The sequence below is a fragment of the Protopterus annectens genome, chromosome 2.part0 (genome assembly GCF_019279795.1).
Source record: "Protopterus annectens isolate FY-2018-M chromosome 2.part0, PAN1.0, whole genome shotgun sequence".
NCBI lineage: Eukaryota > Metazoa > Chordata > Ceratodontiformes > Protopteridae > Protopterus > Protopterus annectens.
The window spans coordinates 111,966,140-111,991,421 of record NC_056728.1 but is presented as its reverse complement, the minus strand read 5'-3'; the positions used below and the strand labels follow the sequence as shown (position 1 = coordinate 111,991,421).

Below are 25,282 nucleotides of genomic sequence, written 5' to 3'. Positions count from 1 at the left end.
CACACACACACACACACACACACACACACACACACACACATGTCTCTTAACAAATAAGCCCATAAGACAAAACACCACAAAACCTAATGTATTGGTCATAGATGACTCCATTGTGAGACACACAGATAATTCCCCCACCAGGCTGGATAAGTATAGGGGTTATGGCTAGCTGCCTGCCAGGTGCCAGGATATATCAAGTCACTCAAGCACTCAAGTCACCCAACTACAAGTACTGGCATAACTCCCTCAGAGGCCATGTGGGAGTGAATGACTTGAGATGTACCTCACTGGACTTTATGAAGAGAGACATAACTGAGCTCTCAGATTATGTATCACAGGCAGGTATAATCCTAGACTTAAGCAGCATTCTACCTTCTCCAAGGATTATGCCACAATACAAACAGAAAATGATTGACTTTAACAATTACCTTAGCTTCTGGTGTCGGTCCAAACGGATCCAATATTTGTCAGTCTGGGAAGACATGATTAACAGGCCACAATGCTTTGCCAGAGATGGTTGGACTTGTCTCCTATAGGTTTTTAGATACTAGCAAAGGTATTAGCCACCCCTTTTGTGCCTTTTTTAGGCAGTGTCAAAATAACCAACCTCCAAACATAACAAAATCCTCTCTAGATAAACTCAAGCTACTGCTGCTTAAAGCTAGGAGTCTAAACAAGAAACTGCAGTCCCCAGAAGTACTCCTCAGTTTGGAAGATGCTGACATCTGTGCAGTGACTAAGACATGGTTCAAAGATGTGGAAAACACCCTGGCCATGAAGGGCTACAATGTCTTCCATGCATTCAGACCACAAACTTAGTGTGAAAGAAGCAAAGAAGGAGGTGTATCCATCTTCATTAAGGATAAGTACACCTCAACACTGGTCAAAAAGCACGACTATCTTGAGCTACTCCATGTTCAATTAACTATAGGCAAAGCCCCCTACCACTTCATAGCTAGCTAACGGTCCCCCATCATGAAATAGGAAGAGCATACTGCAAACCTAGGCATTCTGGAGTCACTTGCCATACAGCTCAATACCTTACTTATGGGTGATTTGAATAATCCTACCACCTACTGGGAAACATACACAACCACAAAAATGTTGGTTCTTGGACATTTTCAATGCAAATGTTCTGGGATAGCTGGTCATCATGTCCTGGACATAGTACTCACTAACATAGGAGAACATTGCACACCCTGTGTGATTTTCTCCCTGGTAAGATGGGACCATAAATCCGTCTCATCCGATGCAATTATAACACAAGATGCCCCATCAAGCTCAAAGACTCAAGATTTTTTCAAAGAAATGTTGCCTCCTATTAAATGATGGTATAAGAAGTTTCAAAGTCTCTTTGCATGCAGATAGCACAGAATACACCAATGCCACTGTATAACCACTTATGCAGTTGACTGTACCTGACCAGATTTAAAGCAGGTCTTGCTGAAAAAAACAAACCAATGGTATAAACAAGCTATATAAGAAGAGAAAGAAACTAATGTCCAAGAACAAGAGGGAACTGGCTCCGCAGAGGAAGAAATCACTCTCATGCTTAAACAGACAAACTAGAGATCTTGTCAAGTCCTCCAAAGCTAATTATGAAGCAAAAATAGCCTTCCTAACTAAGGATAATCACAAGGCATTCTTTAACTATGTCCAAAATCTAAAACGGAATACCCAGCTATGAGCTGAACTGGTTGTGGATGGCACCACCCATACTCAACTGTAGACAATAGCCAACCTGCTAGATGACAGATTTGGAGCAACCCCCCCCCCGGCCCCTGCAGTTATCCCCCAAGTATACCTGCCACCATTCCTATTACCTCAAGACAGCAGGTCATCTCAGTGCTCTCCAAGGCCAAAAATATGACATCAATGGGACCAGACAACATCCCATGTTGCCTTTTAAACAACTTAAAATATGACCTAACAGACCCACTTGGATCCCTATCTAAACATAGCCTGAAAACTGACTATGTTATGATGGAATGAAGGACAGCAACTAATCCCTCTACACAAAGGAGGACCATCAACTGACCCTGGGAATTATAGGCCCATAAGCTTGACTAGCATCATCTGGAAGGCCATGGAAAAAATCATTATGGACCTAATTAACAAAGACATATGTAGATAATCTTCAAACTCTGTACCCGATCCAGTTTAGATTTGTTAAAGGTAGATCATGCCTGTTAAACATGGTTGACTTCTTAGACAAATTCACCAAGGCCCTGGATGAGAGAAAGACAGTGCATATCATCTTTCTTGACCTAGCCAAGGCATTTGACACAATCCCCCACTCAGGTATTATAGAGAAAGTCTCCCAAATGGGAATTAACCACTACATTACCAGATGGGTAGCCAACTGGCTCACCAACAGGACACAATGTCAAAGCGTGTGGCTTCACCTCTAGCAAAAGGCAAGTCACCAGTGGCATACCACAGGGTTCTGTGCTGGGCCTCTTACTATTCAGAACTTATTTCTTAGAAGTCCAGACAAACTTGGACAGCCTGTGGCTGACCAAGTTGGCTGCAGATTGCAAATTGGGGAAATCATTGAGTCCCTCTAAGAATGTTAATATACTGCAGACAGGTAAAAGTAGACAAATGATTGGTGACAAAGCTATGAATTAAATGCAACAAATGCATCATTATTCCCTTTGGGAAAGCTGACATCCCTACTAATTACATTATAGACAGCACCTCCCTAAGTGTACACCCAGTGGTATATGACCTGGGTACTCAAGTTGATAGCAATCTGAAATTTGACCACCACTTATCCACAGTATTAAGGAAATCCTTCTATGTGGTACATTTTATAAGTAAAGGCATCACATCTAGATCTAAGAATGTTACAATTCCATTACACTCGGCCCTCATCAGACCAATAATTTAGTACAATGCTCCCTTTTACATGTACTTCACCAGACACCTGCAACAATTGGAAATACCACAAAGGTATCTCACCAAGAAATTACAGGATACACAAACCAAGTCTTACAGGAAAGACTGAAAGCCCTGTCACTGTATTCCATCTCCTAAAGGTTGCTAAGGAGTGACTTGTGACTTGTGCCTTGCTTACAGGGCAATGTCTGACCAGGCCCTGATGGAAATGCTACATATTCATAAATCAAACTGCACAACGGTCATTTCCTCCAAGGATCTTAACCTAGCCTCTGTCACAAACAGGTCATGCTGGAAAGGCAGATACATCTCCTAGAGACTGCCACTTCTCTGGAACAAGCTTCCAATTCAAGTGATACAGATCCCCTCCCTGACCCTCTTCAAACGCAACCTATATCAATCGATAGGTAACTGCAAATTATCTCCTGGAGTGGCGCCCGTGTCTGTCCTGGACAGAGGAAGTTGGTATTAACTACCATAGACCCTTACCTCTGCAAACTTCATTCACCTAACCACTGACAATTGGGGCAACTTGGAATAAACATGGATAGGCTCTAGGGCTGTTAGCCTAGTAACCTTTTATGAACTATGAACCTATGATATTTCATCCCAGAACACTAACTTCCATTACTATTTTTAAAATGAACAGTTATATTAAGTGTTTTATCACCAAATCTGGTTTCATTTTTGCTTATACATGAAAGTGCCAAAAACTGTAACAGAACCATAGCAATGCAGGGAAATTGAACTTAACTTCAGGAATCATTTCTGGAACTTAAGCTAATGGAATTGTAAGTTAGTGTCCCTGATTATTATTAGTATCAATACAATCAAACTGTTTGGTATACTTACCTGGTCAGGGTTATACTTTGATAAAACCCCATCCCCATGAAATTCTTCTAATACATCTTTTAGCTTCTTTGTAGAATCTGAAAGAAAAAAAACAATGTTGCCATTACTATATTCTCTAATTTACTGAAGTTCTTTTCAACTAAAATGTATTTACAATGACAGTTCTGAAACATGATACTCCATTTTCAGTGGAGAAATTATATAAGGGAACATTTTAGTGACAGATAAAATGGTATTTGTTTAATTGCTAAAAGTAGCTAACTTACCAGATATAGCTGTACTGGTTTGAAAGTAGTCACACAAGTGTTAGGATTAGAAACTCTGTCTTGTAAAACAGAAACTAGACCAAATATATAGGTTTTTGATTGGACATACAACAAAGTACCTGGAAAATAAGGTGCAAGGCATGAAATGCAAGAAAGGAAAGCAAAAATAGTGAATGAATGTCTTAGGTATCATTCATGCTATTAAGGTTTGTGGGAGAGATAAAGCACATCCTTGCATTCAAATGAAGGAAGGCAGAGAACGGTCCTTCATAAGATGTCAGTCCATGGCAAAATGTGCATATACACACATGGTTACAGGGATGGTTAAAAATAGCACAGTGGGAGCTGCAGCCCTGAGCTCCTGACATACACTGCAATGATTACTTATTTGTTGAAATTTCTTGTAGTAAACGCTAGCTCCTTTAAACAGAACTGTATATCTGAGCCATATTTAACAGGTTCCAGAACTATTAAGTTGCCAGTAAATTAAATATAAGGATATGGGAAAGGAAACGAGAGCAGAATAAAGCTATTGCTGGGAAGGAAAAGGTAAAAGTGACATGGGGGTTACAAACAGCAGACATGTACTTTGTAAATAACAGTAGTGAATTAAGTGGTTATGCTCTAGAACCTTGGTAAGCAGAACAGTAAAGATAACAACACAGCCGAGATGCCTGAATGTGTTCTAGAGTTTAACTCTGACTGACCCAGCTTTATAACAGACGCTCCTGCACTCAGCTGTGTCACCCTGCAATTTGTACATTTCTTGTAGTTTTGTTTGTCATTCCTTCCAGTATGGAAGTGACCTGGAACTTCTTTTAATGAGCACCATACAATAGTGAATATTTCTTAACCATTACTAAGGCTATCCTTAGGAAGAGAACATTCCTGCTTAAGTATATATATCACAGCTACTGAGTCAAAATCATCTCAAATAACTGGAATATCTAGAGCCAGTGACAAGGTACATAATATGCTGGTGGCCAACCACATTTTCTGTACAACATTTTACAAAACAAAACAATATTGGCAAAGAACATTTTTTGTAACAAAATTAAAAAGGTACAGGTAAATGTAGGAGCTGTTCCCAGTGCCAAAGCATTCTGGAAGGTACATATACAGTATAGTAATTGCTACTCTTTTGGTTTAGTTTATATTGCAAAATGTTCTGGATGCATTGACTTTTATGTTACTAAAACTAAAAGATTATTTAAGAAAAGAATTGTGAGCACTATTATGACATTCAGAATGCTAATTCAAATAATGCTCTTTATAAACATTCTTTAGTTTGTAATAAATTCACTAAATTTTTGTTTGACATTTTGGAGATTGTAAGGAAGGAATCAAGAGGTGACGCATGGGAGACCACCATAGCATACAGGGAACTCTTTTGGCAGTTGTGTCTAAAGGCATCTTCATTTCCCAGTATCAGCGATAGTATAACCATTACCCCTGCTTTAACATTAAGAGTTGTCAAATTATAACAATATATACAATAATAGTATGGGCAATCTTAAAAAAAGCAGCATAAAATACTTTTTATGATTTTTACATAATATATTTGACAGGTATTTCTATTTTCCAGACAAATGAACTTGTATCTTGTGAATTTTATAATCCATGTTTTTCAGCATTAGTTGTATTATTTGCTTTATTATACAGTAGCATAATATAATATTTAACACTGTTTTTATATTTGAATTCACAACAGATTTTTAATTGAATTAAGGGTACTTATGTATTATCGCAACCAGATTTGCAACCTGCGATAAATTTGTTGTGGTTTGCCGAAAAAAATTCTGTTACCCTTAAAAGGGGTGTGTAAAGAAATAATTATTAGTGTGCCTCACTATGTGTGAGGCAGGAAAAGGAATAGCGATCACTTTTTGTATTCTTGGGTGGCGTACTTTTCTGATGTAACTTGTTTTAGCATGAAATTAATGTGACTGCTGCTTCACACTCGTCCTTATCCAATCTCATCTTTCTTGACGTTCTTAATGTATGGCAACTTTGGATGCTCTGTAAGTCATGTAACTATGGGTATTGTGTAGATCCTGTGTTTTATAGCTCACACTATCTTGCCATGGGAATGGCAATGCTGTTAATACCTTTCAGTGGACTTTCTAACGTGTTCAGAATTGCAAGTCATGCATTTTACAAAATGTCGGTTAGCTGTAATATTACTTTTATTTATTCGGTTTTCCGCATACTTCTTTTTGTGTAAAAACTGTAGCTTGCAAGATGTATAATAAAGATGTACAAAATGTAATAAAAAATTAGGTCATTTTTCACCAGACTCGGAAGCAGCAGGCATGTTTATTGCATTATTCAGTAAGTTACATCGGGAAAGGACGCTACCCAGGAAGAGGATTTTTGTCATTATTCCTCTTCCAATATCATTAGTAATGTGACAGAATATTAGGTATTAGGTTACATGCCCCTTTTCATGTTATTATACATTATTTTGTGAATAAATCACAAATAATCACAAGTCACGAATCTGGTTGCGATAATACATAAGTACCGAATTAAGTTTTTTTGGTTTTAGCAAAGTAATTCACATGTGTATTAGAGGAATCATATTTTTTAAAAAACTATGCTGGTTAATTTAACCATGTGACATGGTGTTATAAAAGTATCAATATGATTGGTTTAATTCAGTTCAGATGACGTTTCTGTTGAGGTTCAATGAGACAAAAGTATATGGTAGAATGTTTAGATACAAAAGTGTTCTTTTTTTTTTTTTTCTTTTTACATTATTAAAAAAGATAATCTGTGGTTCAGTTTTCTGCTGTTTCATCACTTCTTGGAGATACACATTATACTGCAACAACTTAGAAACACTTCAGTGGTTTGTATTATAAGTTTTGCAGTGGTTCTGTTTTCTGCCATTTTGGTTCAGTGTTAAGATTAGTGCCCCCGTATTTTGAAGGTATGTTCAACAGCACTTTACTGCTCTGTCTGAAAAAAAATGCTCACTGAAAAAAAATTGCCAGGAGCCTTGGGCATCAGCAGTGCAACTCCAGTATAAACATAAGTATTCTTATGACACTTTTCACGTGCCACTCTCCCAATGGAAGAATGATATATAACACAAAAAAAAATGCACATAATAATCATGCAAATTTTCAGCACTTTATATTGCACAAAGATGAAAATGCATATACTTTACCTGTATTATTAAAATGTCTGCAATGCATAGTAACAAAGTTCTTCACACAAGAATATATATTTTAAACTACAGTTTCCCAAGTCAGATATTAAACAGGCAAAGGGAGAAGCAAGAGCAAGGAAAAATTATAGTTTGCTTATAAATAAACAGAATTGTGAATGTTTTCCTCGGTCTGATGCTACTCAATAGTCTTCTTGCAAACATTATCCACTAACACAAGAAAGGTATGAGCTTGAGTCCATAGATCCTTTACATCATTGTTTACAGTGTTGACAAGAGTACACTCAGCAGCTTCCTAGAATAATAGGGATCATGAAATCCCCCAACTCTGCAAATGAAAGGCTTCTAATTTCAACAAGAACAGGTGATCCTGTGAGTCTCAAATGTAAAATAAATTGCAATTTCAGGACAAGTCCACAAGTCCTTGTTCTTAAACCTCCAAAGCATTTTCCCAGCATGAAATACTATGGCCACCATATTTTAGCTTTACACACACACAGACACACACACACACACACACACACACACACACACACACACACACACACACATATACACACACGCGTGCATACACACACACACACACACACACACACACACACACACACACACACACACACACACACACGCATACACATGCGTACTGTGGGTTCAATTTGAGTAGGTGTTGGTCTGTTGTGCTGTAGGGAAAATATTAACTTGCCCTCAGTAAATTCATGGAATTGCTGAAACAATCTTTGCTGAATGAGGGTCGATGATCCAGTGTTTGCTGCAATTGCATTTTGACGAACTAATATAGACCCCCAAATTTAGCATATTAAATTACATTATATCTGCTTAAGGACAGAAAAAGGCAATAAACTTATATAGTCTCTCCCTAAACTGCATTTAGACAATGGGCTGCTAAGTGTACATCATCACCATGACTGGAGAATGGGGTTGGGGGGTAGCATAATGGTTAAGGCATTTACATATCAGACACAAAGTACAGGGTTTAATTCTCACCTTGGGAAGCATGGCTAGGCTTAATAAGGTCCCCTGGGGTCATTAGCTGTGAAGCAATGACTGACTGAAAAGCAAACAGCCTCCATTTTTTGTGCCTACTATATGCAGGTTTGATGGTTTGATGTGTAAAAATAATAAAGAGAAAAAAATTCAACTATTTTAAGTAACTGCAATAGTAGTTGCAAACAATTGTTATTTCCCTTACCCAGGTTTAAAAAAAACATCTTTTAGAGAGACTGAAAAATGAAAACAATGGAATTAAAATTGTGTGTGTTTGTGTGTGAGGAGAGACAGACAGCGTGAGCAAGAGATCCCATACCTCTCAAATTCTTTGCTCAGTAATTTACTTACAAAGAAATGTTATCAAACAGTGGCACTGCAGGTAGCACACTCACCACTGCTGCAGAAGTTTGTGGGTTCTATTCCCACATTGGGTAGATGCATTGTTGATACTGCAGTGCAGTATAAGGGGAGATGCTACATTTTGAAGTGTGTCTCCCTTCAGATGAGATGTTAAACCAAGGCCTCCATTTGCTTGAGTTGGTGGTTGCTCAGAGGGAAGTAAAAGATCCCAGTGGCACCTATCACAAAGAGAAGAGGATGTTCCCCTATGCCCCAGCCACATTTAGCCTAGCAGTAAAAATACTATGTTGGGTCTCCCTGAAAAAAAGGTGACTAACCTGGTCAACAAAGGAGAATTAAATAAAATTTTCTTCAGCACTAATTATCAACTTTCGTCTTTTCCCGGTTAGGGGTCGCCACAGTGGCACTCCATTCTGCTCATGATTGGCAGTGGATTTTTACGGTGTCGAGTTGCCAGCCCGATGCCCAGCCTTCAATGAAGGCACATCAGCACTAATTATTGAACAATAAGAAATTATAACATCTGGAGTTACTGATCAAGTATAATCTTATTTGCCAGGAACTAAAGGAGGCAAATAAGGAATGTTCTATAAAATCAGGGAGAGTGTGTGTGTGTGTGTGTGTGTGTGTAGGGAGGGGGTGGTGGTTGCAATGTTTTGAACTAAATTTTTTATTTTCATTCATTTGATCACAATGACAGGTAAAGTGCACTCAGTTAACAAACTGGCAGTGATTTTGTCTGTGTGTGTGTGTGTGTGTGTGTGCGCGCACTCTTCTATGTGTCTATGCTGACATTAAATACCTAGTTAAATACTACTTTGAATGTAAAATACTTTCATTAACAACAATCATATATGCTATGGCTTCTTTGCAACATTAGCTGAAGGAACTGTTTTACATAGTAAAAAAGCAAAGAGCATTATTTTAGATATCTACTGGTCATAGGTTTTTTACTGATGATATTTTATTAACCCTATCAAATTCCAGAGAGTCATTAGGAGAGCTAGAAGAAGTAATGGAGAAATTCTATAAGATTTCAGGTCTACACTTTAATAGATCAAAATCGAAATTTCTATTTTTAAATAAGAAAAAAAGCTACAAGTTACAGTTAAATCCATCATAGGAAAACAAGAACTTACGCTAAATTATTTAGGAATAGTGTTATGCAAAAATATAAATGAAACAATATTAATAAATTATAAAAACATTATTGAAACAATAAAATCTATATAGAAAAGTGGAACAAAATTATATTAAATTTTCAAGGCAGATTGCAATTAATAAAAATGGTCTTATTGCCAAAAATACTATATGTAGCATTAGCAATACAGTTAATTCCTGAAAGATGCATTCTTAAAGAAATAAACTCATGTTTAATAACATTTTTATGGTGTCCCAAAAATAATAGAGTAGCTCTAACTCATCACATTAGACCCTGGAAACAAGGAGGATTGAACTTCCCAGAAATAGAAACATATATAAAAGCATCTGTGCTTAAAATTACAGTAGACTGGATAAACCCAAATTATTTTGCCAACTGGAAAGAATTAACAACGGCTATATTAACAAATGAATTTAATCTGTTAAAAGCATTTTTAACAGTAGACAAATCAAACAAGCCCTGGTACATACTATGCATAAGTATACAACAGAATATAATATAACAAAACCTTCTAAAACAACACTGATTAATCATTACATCAATTCCTTTAGGAAACTTATCAATGCAAACATAGATCTAAAACTTTGGTTTGACCTTTTAACCCCATTTACCATCACTTAGAACTTTCCTCATAAAATATATAGGGAAACAATAACCTCCTGGGAACAAAATGGATTCTTATGCTGGTTTTGATGTGTAAATAAATTAAATATTTTAGACATACATATGATAAAAACTACTTACAATATTCCATCACAGGACTGGTTGACCTTAAAAAGCATTCTAATGTACACTCGCGATTTATGCAGATTAATTAATAATTCCTCGTTTAAAGTTAGTTCAAATCTAACAAGTTTTCTATATAAATTTATATATAATAGTTGTGAAAAGAACAATTCCATTTCAAATCTATATAAAGAGTTACTAACATATAAAACAATTCCCAAACCATCATACTGGCAGTTCTTAACAAAAGACCCTCCTAAACAGTAATGACAGGAGGAAGGAGGAGGTGGCAGAGGCAGCAGATTATAGGGACTCATGGGTCCCTGAATCTTCTGAAGTAGTACTTCACAAAGAAGGTTTTATACTCACTGAATGGACACCCAGAATACATGACTGGCAGTTAAAAGAAGAAATTAAAACTAACATCTTACATTCAGTTAATTACACCTCTACCACACAGTACTGGAAAATGTTTAACTGGAAATACTTACACAGAGCATTTTTAACACCAGATAGAATTAACAAGATCAGTACTACTACAAATGGTTTTTGCTGGAGGTGTGAAAAGTCAAATAAAGCAGACTGGATTCATATTTTTATGAATGTAATAAAATTAAATCATACTGGAATGGAATCCATCATTTTTTACAAGCTTTATTTAATGAATCCTTTACCGTATCTGAAGCATTGAGTATACTAAATGTAAATGAAGGTCCCTACCTGAACAAGACAGATATGTATTTGTTATGGACAATACTTGTTATATCTAGAAAATGCATTAAAAGAAGGTGGAATTCAAATACAACCCCGACCTTGGAAGAATTCTACACTTTACTGAAGACAACTGCATAGATGGAAATAAAAATCAAAGAACTACGAATCTATCCCAGGCCATTGGTAAATAATCCTTGGAAGAAAGTTATATCTTTATTGGACACTCTGCAATAATCAATATTGTATCTCTGATAACTGATCTGTTAATTCTATATGTAATAACATACAGTGTATATAGCTGAAAGTCAGGCTATTGTAAATATTGTATATAGTTGTTTTAAATGATATTTCAAAATATTATGTAAATGTTATTTTAATTGAAAATAAAAACATTTTTTGAGAAAAAAAAGCAAAGAGGAACTTATCAAAAGCAAAGAGCAACTTACCAGATATCCAATTGCTAAATGCAATAATGCCCTCCCGGATGGGTATTATTGGGGGAAATAATGCACTTGCGGGGGTGTAGAGGCACTTTGCATGCATCATCAGACCTCATAGCACCCTTACATGGGTGATGTTTCCCATGTACCATGCACTATTGCTTGCTTAACATTCTATTTCCCCTCCATCTCTATCTTTGCACTTACTTTTACTTTACCTGTCCGATTAACTGCCAGTCATATATTCTGGTTGTCCATTCAGTGAGTATAAAACCTTCTTTGTGAAGCACTACTTCAGAAGATTCAGGGACCCATTAGTCCCTATAATCTGCTGCCTCTGCCACCTCCACCTTCCTCCTGTCGTTACTGTTTAGGAGGGTCTAAATTATAACCTCGAATGATTAAAAGAGTGAATGCTCTTTAATCGACCCTATAAAATCGAAAGCACTAAATCACGAACACACGAAACAGAAATGTTTTCCCAGGGAAAAAAAACACTGCTCCACAAAAAAAAAAAAATTCCTAAAACCAAACAAAGTGGGACGTTTTGCCCCTCACAGTCCCCCACACCCCCCCTACTTAAATATACCAACTCTGAGATCATACCACAGTGGAGGAAATGGCAAAGTCCCGAAAACGGCCCAGTGATTTTTTTCCCCGGGAAAAAAATCGCTGTTCCATGTGTTCAGGATTTAGTGCTTTCAATTTTAAGGGCGTTCACTCTTTTAATCATTCGAGGTTATAATATAGACCCATTTAGAATTATCCCTTTATATTTCTGAATGTTTTGTCCCACATATATTCAATTTTCACATCAGAAAAGCTCCATATCCTACGTTGTCCTGTGATATTTCTTCCTCTCACCTCTCTCCATCATCCTGGTAGTTTTCCTCTGGATCCCTTCCATTAGTCTGATATCCCTTTCCTTATCTGGCCCCCAGAACTATTATACCCTTGCTTCTGAATTTTATCCCCAGAGAATATACCCCAGCATTCTGTTTGCTGTTGCCTCTGCCTCCAGCTCTGCTCATGGTGATCCAGTTAAGGTATAATCAGCATCTCATAATCCAGGGGATTAATTTATGTGATGAAACTTTTTAATAAATGTGTATAATTATGTTCTAGAATGGGATATTTATTTATGTTATGCATATTCTCTAATAGACTCTTATCTACAGGAACCCTTCTTATATGTATGTGCGTGTGTATGCATGTGTGTGTGTGCGTGTGTGTGTGCGTGTGTGCGTGTGTGCGTGTGTGCATTTGTGTGTGTGTGTGCATTTGTGTGTTTAGGCCTTCACATGTGGAATGCTACAGTTACAGGAAAAGATTGCTGTTGGTTTCAATTGTTTACTTCTTTTTAAGATTCCTATTGAAAATTTTTATAAACAATTATTTGTCCGTGTATAAAAACATATTTCCAATAAGATTCTTTCAGTTATGCCAGTAAATGGCTGAAATTGACAAAATTAATATTTATTTTTATGTTTTTGAGAAGCATATGAGGTCATCTAGGGTAAGTCACCTAGATGCCACATTACCATTAAAATTATATAAAAAGACAGTGGTAATACCTTTTGTAGAGAAGTGGTCCCTATAATTTGCTTTGTATGACATCTTTCTTTCCCTCTCTCTCCTTTCTGGGTTATAGGTGAGCTGCTAACGGAAATACCAAAAGAAAATATCCAAAAATATAGCCTCTGCAGCCATTGAAATGATAGGCAACACTCTTGTAAATTAAAACATATACTAAGTTTATTAAATACTTAAAAAAAAAATTGGTTAAGTGATCTCGTCTTTAAATATTTACAGACCAAAAGAACTGATGTTCTTTGTAAAAAAAAAAAAAGATCTATGTATAGGCTAAGACCATTTGAATTCTGCCAGCCATGCACCAAGCCAAACATGGGGGACCACTACACCACCCCCAGTGTGTGTGGCCATCTCTGGTGAGATCTGACCACAAATCAGTCTCGCTAGAAGTAACTACAACACAAGATCCCCCCACCTTAGCAACAAACAGACTAATAAACCTCTCCAAGGCCAGTTACAGCTACTTACATGATGGCATAAATAGCTTTATATGCCCCCCGCTGATGCATCAGGCACCTATGCTAAGTTATACACTAATGGTTTATACAAGCACCTGTACAACTGTATTGACTCTGCCGTACCTGATAGAACCAAAGCAAGAGCTTCAAGGAAAACCAAACCTGCCTGGTGGACATCTGCCATTAATAGGCCATACAACAGGAGAAAGAAATTGCTGTCTAAGAGTAGGAAGGAATATTCTCAAAGCTGGAAACAGTCCCTGTTCAACTTAAACAAGCAAATAAGACTCCTAGCGAAGTCCTCCAAAGCTAACTATGAATCCAAATTAGCTTCCCTAACTAAGGATAACCACAAGGCTTACTTTAGTAACATCTGTAACCTCAAAGGTAAGGCCCAGATTTGTGCTGAACTCATAGTTAATGATACTACGTATATAGAACCTGTGGAGGGGACTCCACCTCCTTCTGCAGACCCGTAACTAGTGGTGTTCCACAGGGACTGGTTCTGGGACCTTTACTGTTCGGAATCTACTTCTCTGAAGTACAGGCTAAAACTAAGGACTGTGGCTGACAAAGTTTGCTGATGACTGCAAACTTTGAGCAATCGCTGAAACCCCTAGCAGTGTCAGCATCCTGCAAGAAGGTCTTACATGGACCAATTACTGGTGGCAAAGTCATGGCCTTAAATTTAATGCACAGAATGTATTATCATCTTCTTTGGCGAGGGTGATTTTCCTGCAAACTACTAAATCAATAACAATACCCTAAGCACACAATTAGTGGTGAGAGATCTGTTCACACAGGTTGACAGCAACCTTAACTTTGATCACCATGTCTCCACAGAGGAAAGAAAGTCATTTTATATTGCTCATTTCATAAGTAAGGGTATTGCCTCCAGAAGAAAAGAGGCTATAACTCCCCTGTACTTTTCCCTCATCAGGCCAATAATAGAGTACAACACTCCCTTTGGTATGTTTCTTTCCAAACACCTGCAGCAATTGGAGAGACCATAAAGGTTCCTTACAAAAAATATTCAGGGTCTTCAAGATCTGTCTTATGTGGACAGACTGAAATCATTGTCACTTTACTCTGTGTCATACGGCTGCTCAGAGGTGACCTCTGCCTTGTATATAGAGCAATCTCTGACCCAGCTTTAATGAAAATGCTGCACATTAGGAAGTCAAATCGCACACGGGTCACTCGCTCAAAGGACCTTAACCTGGTATGTGACATCAACAGGTGTAGTCCCATCTTTGGAACAAGCTTCCTATTCATGTTAAAGAAAGCCCCTCGATGACCTATTTAATCTCCATTTGGATGATTGAACAGGTAACTATAAATTCAACATGGGGGTTCCATCTGTGTCCCTCTTAGACAGGGGCAATAGGTGCTGATTTTAGTGTCTGCTTGAACCCGATACCCTTGGGAACATGGGTTAAACTTGGCTAGGCTTGTAAGGGCCCTGGGGACGTTAGCCTAGTAACCTCCTATGATCTTATGATCCTAAGCCAAAGTCAGTCACCCCCCCCCCCCAAATCCCTGCACATTAAAGAACATACAAAACACTTATCTATCATAAAATGAATAATCTTTGCTGTCCTTTTTTTTTAACACATGCATCAATTAGGTATTGTCATTTAAACTTGATGGTTTTGTGCAATCTGATCTAAGTTGCCACAACAATGTCTTGTACTCCAGTGTTTTCCAGTCCCCTCCCCATGGGAATGTAGCATTTTTTTTTCTAAAGTTAAAATAAATAAATAAATTCTTTAAAATGTATACAAGTTAATGAGTACCTTGCTAAGGCACTCTTGTCATCCCAGGGCTTAATACTGTAAACATGTTGGTAAGTCTTTTTTTGTAGGGATTGTTTGGTTTTACCTATATAAAGTGAATCACAGGACTGGCAGATTGCCAGATAAATCATACCCTTCACAGCATAGTCGAATCACCCCTTATCTTGCCATATATGTAATTTTGTAGAGTACACCCCTCAACCCTTAGACTGATGTAAGAACATTGACTGCAATGTCTGCATTTAGCGGTATCTGTGTAATCTATACATGGTTTACCTTTAAAAGGCATTCCAACAAACCTTTAAGGTTGTTATTTCTTCTAAATATAAAATTCAGGGACTTACCCAGTGTTTCACTGAGAATAACAACATGCTTAAAAATACCCCAATGTTTCTTTATAACAAAACAACTCATAACAGACATTAGGGTTTTTCTGTAACAAAGGAAGTTATTACCTGCTTGATCTTGTTAACAAATTCTGTAGTTAATTCCCTGCCCATGTAATCATCATCCAGTAGGTTCATAGTTATATACTACAGTAAAGACCACCAGAGCCTTTATAAGCCTAGCCATGAAATCCAACCCAATTGTGTCTCTATGTGTTATAGGGCTTTTATTAGGTGAGTTATGTTAGTTTGGAGGTTTTGAGAGACTTGGGGGGGGGGGGGTATATTAGTTTATGCATTACTGTCCGCTCTATCAAATACACTGGGGCCAGAGCTGGGGTGAATTTCCAATTTCCCATCCATTGGTCAAGGGTATGCTTAAATATGGTTAGGGACAGATGTTGGTTCACATGGATGGGGAGCCTGCTCCAGAGCATGGGGATCCTCTGAGACACATATCTGTCTCATCAACGTCTTATTTATGTCACAAGTAAAATTTACCCAGAACCAAACGTCCAAAACAAAGCACTAGAAGGTCCAGTAATCACAACTCCAAAGCTGAATAAAATAAAGGTGAGTCAATTGATTCAAAATATACAAATACTTAACCCTTAACTGGGTCACCACGTTTTTGTCCACATACAAGCAGAACTTCTTCAGATAACATTTGAAAAATACATTACCTCTATTTATACCCCTCCCACTTCAAGTTTAATAGAATAATTAGATAAATTAAATAATCAAGCCATTCTTTAATACCTTAAAATATAAACATTTAAAATCATATGTGTAACTGTGCTTATGAAAGTAAAACCACCTAAAAATGTTCCACATTATCAACAACAAATAAAATGTGTTTGTCCAAATACAAATTGTGAACTCTCAAAAAAATGTTTTTTATTTATTTATTGAAACACTTAACAATGCTACCATCTCCTGGTCTAGTTTTTCTAAAGCTTAGCTGATCTAAGTTTGAGAACAGGGGCTAATGAAACATGTTCATTTAAGCCTGGGACCCTATTGGCTTCCAATTTTAACTACCAAAAGAGCTCCCTAAACTCTATAGTACTTTCCCAGGGAAGTCCCCTGGGGTCGAGTTCAACTTTTTCAATGACAAAAAAAACATAGACTGCCAAAGTGCAAGATAAACTATGTTTGTATAGGGTATTGTTTACATCCTGCTTCTTTATATCATTAAGATGTTCATAAATATGCCTCTTGAATTTCCTAGTGGTCTTTTCTATAGAGAAAGCTTCACATGTTTTACAGATGGCAATATATATCACTCCAGTGGTGTCATCATTGCGATAAACATTTGTTTCAAGCCTTTTTTCTGTCCAGTATATAGACTGAATCACCCTAGGATACATTGGTAACAAGTACCACACTTATAAGTCCCTTTTCTCTGTCTATTCTGTTTGATTTTTCTTTGTGTTCTAACATTTGCTTGATATTCCTACCTTTCCTGTAGGTAAATGTAAGAGGGTCCTTAAATAATTTATCCAAGTCCGAATAGTTACCAAACCTATTCCAATTATTGGAAACAATATTCCTAGTATTTGGGTGCATCCCTACAAAAATTCATAAATAACTTACTAATCTAGTTAATTTCTGTAAACACATTATTGACTTTGTCCATTTGTCTTTGCTCTGAAACACCCAACATAGGCTCAAACCTAGCCCCCCCCCTTTCCTTGTTAATTTCCCCCATAATTTCTTCTATCACATCTAATGGATATTTTCTCTTCAAAAATATATCTTTCAGTTTCTTACTTGACATATCAAAATCGTTATCCATAGAGGTCATTCTACTCCTAATTAACTGTCCTTTCAAAATTCCCTTCTTTTGTTTGAAAGGATGGGCACAAGTAAAAAATAAGTAAGAGATAGAAAATGTACTTTTTCTGCACACATTAGACTTGAATTTCCTATCCTCAATTATCTTTTCTATCAGTACATTCACATACTGTAGTTTCTCATGGGAAATACTATGAGTAAACATTAGAAATTCCATGGTGGCATTTATGTATTCTATAAATTCTTTAAGTAACGCCTCGGGTCCAGTCCAAAATCTAGGTAACGTCAATAATAATTCCAATACTGGGCATATTCAGAATGAAAAATACATTTTTCTTCCCAAGTAGACAAAACTAGATTCGCATACATGGGGGCACAACTGGCCCCCATGGCTACCCCACTAGACTGCTTAAAAAATTCTCCCTCAAAATAGAGGAAGTTGTGTTTGAGTACCAAGTCCATGAGTACTATTAGGACTAATAAGGTGGCATTTTCAAAGCCCCCCTTAACTCTGAGTGCCTCCTCAAACCAACCGAGTCCTAATTTGTGGGGTATAACACTAAATAAATCTCGAATGTCTAGGGTAACAAATATTAACCCATCCTGATACAAGTTATCTGTAACGCTCCTAAGAAAGTTCCAGGAGTCTTCAAAATACTGACCTTCTCAGTCCAAACCTTCTTTAACTTTGAATCTAAAAAACTGGCTAAATGGTAGGTTTTAGAACCTGTAGCAGCCACGATCGGTCTGAGTGGTGGATTATCTACATTTCTCCACAGGGATTGAATGGCTTAATGTGACCTTGATGGGATATCAAGATTTGAGTAATACAGAGGTTACCCATGTTTTAGAGTTTATGGAAATGGTATTACAGAACAACTTTGTTTTTTTTCCCCCGATGGTGACTTTTTCAAGCAGGTAAAAGATGTATCCTTGGATGCAGCTTATGCCCCCTGTTTATGCCAGTCCATTCTTCTGTTGGTCAGAAAAGAACTATGACTTCAGACATCAAAAATCCAATAAATAGATAGCTGATTTTAGATATTTGGATGATATATTTATTGCACAGGATGGAATTTGCACAATGGCTACAGGAGTCTAATGAGTTTTCTTGAATTTCCTTTTGACATTAAGTCTATTGTAACTATTTTTTGGCTGTGTTGTTAATTAAAGGTGAGTCAGGTGAGATAAAAAGTAACATTTTTAGAAAAAAACAACTTACAACAGTTTTTTACCTCACACTAGCTGCCATCTACATCACTAAAATGGGGACTGTTCAAAGGTTAGTGCCTAAGAGTGTCTAGACTGCTATCTGATGGCAACACCTCTTTGAATAAAACTGAACAACTTAGGTTTATGTTTTTAGAAATAGAATATCTGGCCAATTTGCTAGTGAACATTTTTAACAGTGTCATTGATGAATGGAATGCTAAATACCCACCTATCATTAAACATGGAGTGATTACATGGACATGGATTTAACTGCATCATAAAACTGAACAACTTAGGTTTATGTTTTTAGAAATAGAATATCTGGCCAATTTGCTAGTGAACATTTTTAACAGTGTCATTGATGAATGGAATGCTAAATACCCACCTATCATTAAACATGGAGTGATTACATGGACATGGATTTAACTGCATCATCTGTTAACAAGATTAAGCAGATAAAAGCTTCTCTTATTACAGAATACACCCTAGACTTTGGTGTGATTTGTGGTGTTATTAAGAAACACTGGAATATTTTTAAGCATGTTGGTATCCCCAGTGAAACACTGGGTAAGTCTCCGAATTTTATAATTAGAAGAACAACTTTATTGTTGGAAATGCTTTTCGAAAGCTAAACCAAGTGTACATTATACATGTACCAGTAAATGCAGACATTGTAGCCAATGCCCTTACGTCAATGTAAGGAACGAGGTGGGCTATTCTATAGAAATTATATATATGGCAAAGGTAAGGTACAATTCAACTGTACTATGAAGGGTGTGATTTATCTGGCAACCTGCCAGACCTGTGATTGATGTTATACTGCTAAAACCAAACAGTTCCATCAAAAACGGATTTACCAACATGTTTACAGTATTAGGCACCAGGATGACTAGAGTACATTAACAAAGCACTCAGTTTGTACTCATTTTAAAGAATTTAATTTTTAGATTTTAGAAAACAATTGCTATACCCGTTATGGAGGAAACTGTAAAACATTATTGGACTACAAGGAATTGTTGTGGCAACTTAGAGCAGACACCTCAAATCCACCAGGTTTAAATAACAATACCTCCTTGATGTGTGTCTTGGAAAAAAGGGCAACAAAGATATAGTTCTTTTATGATAGATAAGAGTTTCGTATGTTCTTTAATGCACAGTGATTTTGGGGTGTGATTGACTATGGCTTGGTGGATGTTTGGCTGAATTTAAATATCTTAGCATATAAATAGATTTTTTTTATCTAGAGCACTGATTCTGATAACGTCTAAATATTGAAAGACTAAAGCGCTTAACCAATTTTTATTTTAAGTATTTAAAAATCAGTATGTTTTAATTTAAAAGAATGTGGGCCATTATCTCAGTGGCTGCAGCAGAGATATTTTTTTTTATTTCTACTATTTTTATGACTTCCCACTGCACCAAACTGTTTTGAATTTTTTTTTTTGAAATACCAATAGATATAGTTTGCCTGGACAGTCACCCAGATGCTAGGCCACCATTAAAACTATATAAAAAGTAAGCATTTATGCAAACACCTGAACAACAGCATTGATGCAGCTATACCTGACAGGCCCAAAAGAAGCTTCTCAAGGAAGAGCAAACCTGTCTGGTGGACAACTGCCATTAACAGGCCTTACAATAAGAGGAAGAAACTGCTGTCTAAGAATAAGAGGGAGCAAGGCCTAAACTGGAAACACTCCCTCAGCCTAAACAAGCAAATAAGACTTCTTGTGAAGTCCTCCGGAGCAAACTACAAGTCCAAATTAGCTTCCTCAACTAAGGATAACCATAAGGTGTTCTTTAGTTACATCCATAACCTAAAAGGAAAGGCTCAGAGTGCCAAACTGGTAGTTAATGATACGACATATGCTGAGGCTGTGGACACTGCTAACCTGTTAGCTGACAGGTTCTGTGAAAACGTCACTCCCCTTTCTCCGCCATGCTAATCCCAAGGTATCCCTATCACCTGTCCTCTACCCTGTATCTCTAAAAAGCAGGTTGTGAACGCCCTCTCTAAGGTCAAAAACACAGCATCCATTGAACCTGATAACATCCCAAGCTGTGTCCTACATGGGTTCAAACAAGAATTAGCAATGCCATTGGGTATTCTTTTCAATCATAGTCTAAGCACTGACTTCATCCCAGATAAATGGAAAAAGGCCATCATTATCCCCTCGCACAAAGGTGGTGCTTCTACTAACCCTGGGAACTATAGACCTATTAGCCTGACTAGCCTTATCTGCAAGGCCATGGAGAGAATCATCATGGACCTTATCAACAAAGACATCAGTAACTTCCAAACACTCGACTCTACTCAATTTGGATTTCTCAAAGGGAAATCATGCGTGTTAACCTTGGTGGACGTATTCGAGACAGTCATCCTTGATGAGGGGAAATCTGTGCATACAGCCTACCTATACTTAGCCAAGGCTTTTGACACTATCCTCCTCTTAGGCATAATTGACAGACTGACCCAGCTAGACATCAACCCGAATATCATTAGATGGGTCATTCACATGCTCACTGACAGAACACATATAGTCAAAATAGTGGAATCCACCTACAACAGCAGACCTGTAACCAGTGGTGTTCCACAGGGATCACTCCTGGGACCTCAACTGTTTGGAATCTGTTTCTCTGAAGTGCAAGCTAAAACTAAAGGTCTGTGGCTGACAAAGTTTGCTGATGACTGCAAACTTGAGGCGATCATAAAATCTCCAAATGATGTCAACATTCTACAAGAGGATCTTACACATACAACTCATTGGTGCCAAAGTCATGGCCTTAAACTCAATGCAAAAAAAGTATTATCATCCCTTTCAGTAAGAGTTATGTTCCTGCTAACTAACATATCAATAACAACAACCTAAGTATGCACAAAGTGGTGAGAGATTTGTGCATGCATGGATGACAGAAACCTTACCTTGATCATCATGTCTCCACAGTGGTAAGAAGGACATTCTGCATTGCTCATCTCATAAGTAAGGGTACTGCCTCTAGAAAAAAATAAGTTATAACCTCCCTGTACTCTTCCCTCATCAGGCCAATAGCTGAGTACAATGCCCCTTTTGGTATGTACCTTTCCTGGCATGTGAAGCAACTGGAGAGCTCACAAAGGTTCCTCACAAGGAAAATTCAAGGTTTTCACATCTGTCCTATGAGAATCATCTGAAATCACTGTCGCTTTATTCTGTTTCATACAGACTACTCAGAGGCAATCTGCCTTGCATATAAAACAATCTTTTACCCTGCTTTATTGGAAATGCTGCATATTCATAAGTCAAATGGTACACAGGTTACTCACTCTTATGGCCTTAACTTGCTATGTGACATTAACAGAACCTGCTGGAGGGACACATTTGTCTCTCAGAGGTTACCACACCTTTGGAACAGACTCCTGCTTCATGTCAAGCAGAGCACCTCATTGGCCCTCTTCAAATGCAGTCTGGACAATTGGATGGGCAACCATAAGTTCACCCCAGGGGTTCCACCTGTGTCCCTGTTGGACAAGGGTGATAGGTGCTGATTATGGAAATAAGGGTAAAACTTGGCTAGGCTTGTAAGGGCCTTAGGGTCATTAGCCTAGTAACCTCCTGTGATCCTATGATCCTATGATTAATACCTTTAGGGTGGGGAAGTACTGGGTACTGACTATAGTTAATAAGATTTTTACCTTTGGGAACCATAGAAATAAATGCCCTCTCCAATCAACAGATACAAGAGAAAATCTATAATGCAGAATATGATAATAAATGCTTGATCATATGTGTAGAAAATCAAATAAAAAATGACCTGTATCCTGAAAATGATAAACATATTTTTTTTCAAACACCTTTATTTATTTATTTTTATTTTACATTTGTTGACCAGGATAGTCTGACTGGATACATGTCCATTTTCAGCGGAGGCCCGGACAGAAAAGCTCCAATGTAAACAGATACAATAAAAACAATGAAGACATATTACAGAATGGTATTTACAAAGAATGCAAGGCAAACATGAACAGACACATTCACAGGTTAGAGATACCCCTGGTTACAGTCAGGGGAAAAATTAGCATTAGATTTTTTAATAGATTATTCACATTCATGATGAGAGTTAGCCAGTTTTGTTGCAGTGGCAAAGCCAGTTTAGTGCCAGATATTGTTTGAATTTTGTTTTAAATTGGCCTAGGGAGGAGAGTAAAGTAATACCAGCTGGAAGTAAGTTCCAGGCTCTGCCTGCAGAGGTTGCAAAGAGGGAGTCACCGGCTGCATTGTTAATTTTGATTGTCTGAATTAGTAGTTTGTTCGAGGATCTCAGCAGTCTTGGATTGTTAATATTTTTAAGAGTTGGTGTGTTATCTGGATTATAGAGGATTTTATTAGCCATAATCAGGAGGTTATATTGGATTAGACTGGGAAGTTGTAGCCACCCAAGCTGTTTAAGATTGATGCAGTGGTGGGTTCTAAAGGGCAGCCCAGTGGCAAACCTGGCAATGTGATTGTAACAGATTGACATTCTATTAAGTACAGATTTGTTTAGATTGGAGAGAAGTGGGGAAGCATATAGAAGTGTTGAAAGCATGTGAGAGCAAGCTATGGCAATCTTAGCTGGAGGGGTTATGAAGGCTTTTATTCTATACAGTGACCCAAGTTCTTTCTTGATGGTCTTGATCGATTGATTTACATATAGGTCAAATTTTAGGTTCTTATCGATAATAACTCCTAATAGTTTTGTAGAGGGGTCGGGGGTGATTATTGCACCCTCTTTTGTATTTATGGTAAAGGTAAAAGTAGCAGACCTTTATGTTGGTGAGAATAACAGCATTTTAGTTTTTTTGGGGATTTAGTAGCAATCGATGTTCAGAGAGCCAGTTTTCTATTGTATTAAAGGCAGACTGGGTAGCAGACCTCAAGTCAGTAGGAGATGTAGCTGAGCAAATCAGGGTCGAGTCATCAGTGTATTGGATACAGCTGACATTTGGATGACAATATGTAAGTCTTTAATAAAGATGGAAAACAGTAGGGGCCCTAATATGGAGCCTTGTGGTACTCCAAGGGTGTTAGGTAATAGGTTAGAGAGCTTGTTCTGCCAGAAGACAGCCTGTTGCCTTCCATTGAGGTAGGATTTAAACCATTGAAGGGCTTTAGAATCTAAACAGAACGTTTGCAGGGTGTGACTCAAAAGTTGGTGATCCATCAACTTTATTGAATTATCACTTGTGACAAAGGCAAATTTACATTCATATAAAAGTAATCAAACTAGCATCTCCAACAGTGCATCCCACAGGAAATCCTTAAAGTCTGCCAACTCACCACAGTACCAGAAAATAGGTTCCCAATTATCTCTTTGTTCCCCTTCACACCTCCAATATTTACTGTCTACCTGAGGAAAAATTCTCTGGAATCTACTTAGGGTATAAAAATATCGATGCAAACATATTTATTCCACTTCCTTATTAGGGTATGCTGTTAGAATTAACTGACATCTTCTGGACTGAACTCATGGCAGCTATGTCTGTGGAGACTGTTGTGCCCTAGAGTTGTGACCTAACTTCTCCTCAGGATTCTTTTCGTGACTTTCCCAATCACTGTTGTTAAGCTAGTAGGTATTTAGTTTTCCCCATTTCTTCTCTTCTTTCCTTGTAGGGGATTGCCACAATACTCTCACACTACTGCACTAGCCAGTGATATGTTAAAGATGTCCCTCAGGGATACTCCCAAACACACTGGGCATATCTATGGGGACTCTGGAAGGCCGACACTCTGTCCTTGAGGAGAATAAAGCTAGTCAGTTCCCTCTGAAACTCATCCCAGTCCTGGTGTATATCCTCTGTTCTTTCCCGTCTATTTCATCTGTCACCTATAATAATATATCCAGGCATGTATGATATACTCCACTGCAATACTTGTAAATTACTGAATCACAACTATAATTGTAAGTATAGTGTGACCGGAAAACCCTTGTTAATTTAGTTTTGAAAAAAAAAAAAAAAACAGATATCAGCAATGGATATCCTAAGGTCCTGCTAAATGCTATATTATCATGACTAAATAAAGTATGATGCTAAGATAGGTACGAATATTGTTTATTATATATGAGCAAAGCTCAAATTTGGACCTTTAAGATGCAGAAGAAAATGCATAACCAATCCTGAGCAGAAAGAGGCTATATAGAGCAAATAGTGGACACTGCATATTGTGATCAGTATCAAATACAGCCAGTGCTGTACATGTTGCTTGCTAGAAGGGAAAGGAAAGGAGCTCCTGCTGAACTAGGCAATCGACTAAACTATTAGGACAAATGTTGATTGCCACAGAAACCTGCAGGGTACTTACTAATCAATGGACAAAAAAAGGATTCTGTAGCTCAATCAATCATATTCTTTATTTAATTACTTAAAGCTAAGCATTTCTCAAAAATCATGGCTAAAAGGCAACAATAAATCATAACAGTA

At 37.4% G+C, this 25,282-nt stretch overlaps 1 protein-coding gene across 2 annotated transcripts in view; it reads right to left on the bottom strand.

Annotated features, from left to right (window-relative positions):
• LOC122792986 (diacylglycerol kinase beta-like) overlaps positions 1-25,282 on the bottom strand; it is a 4,078,579-nt gene that overhangs the window by 2,920,661 nt on the left and 1,132,636 nt on the right. For both annotated transcript variants that reach the window (XM_044060599.1, XM_044060600.1), the window contains exon 4: positions 3,754-3,830. In XM_044060599.1, coding sequence (XP_043916534.1) covers positions 3,754-3,830 — 77 coding nt within the window. The remainder of the gene's footprint in view (positions 1-3,753; positions 3,831-25,282) is intronic.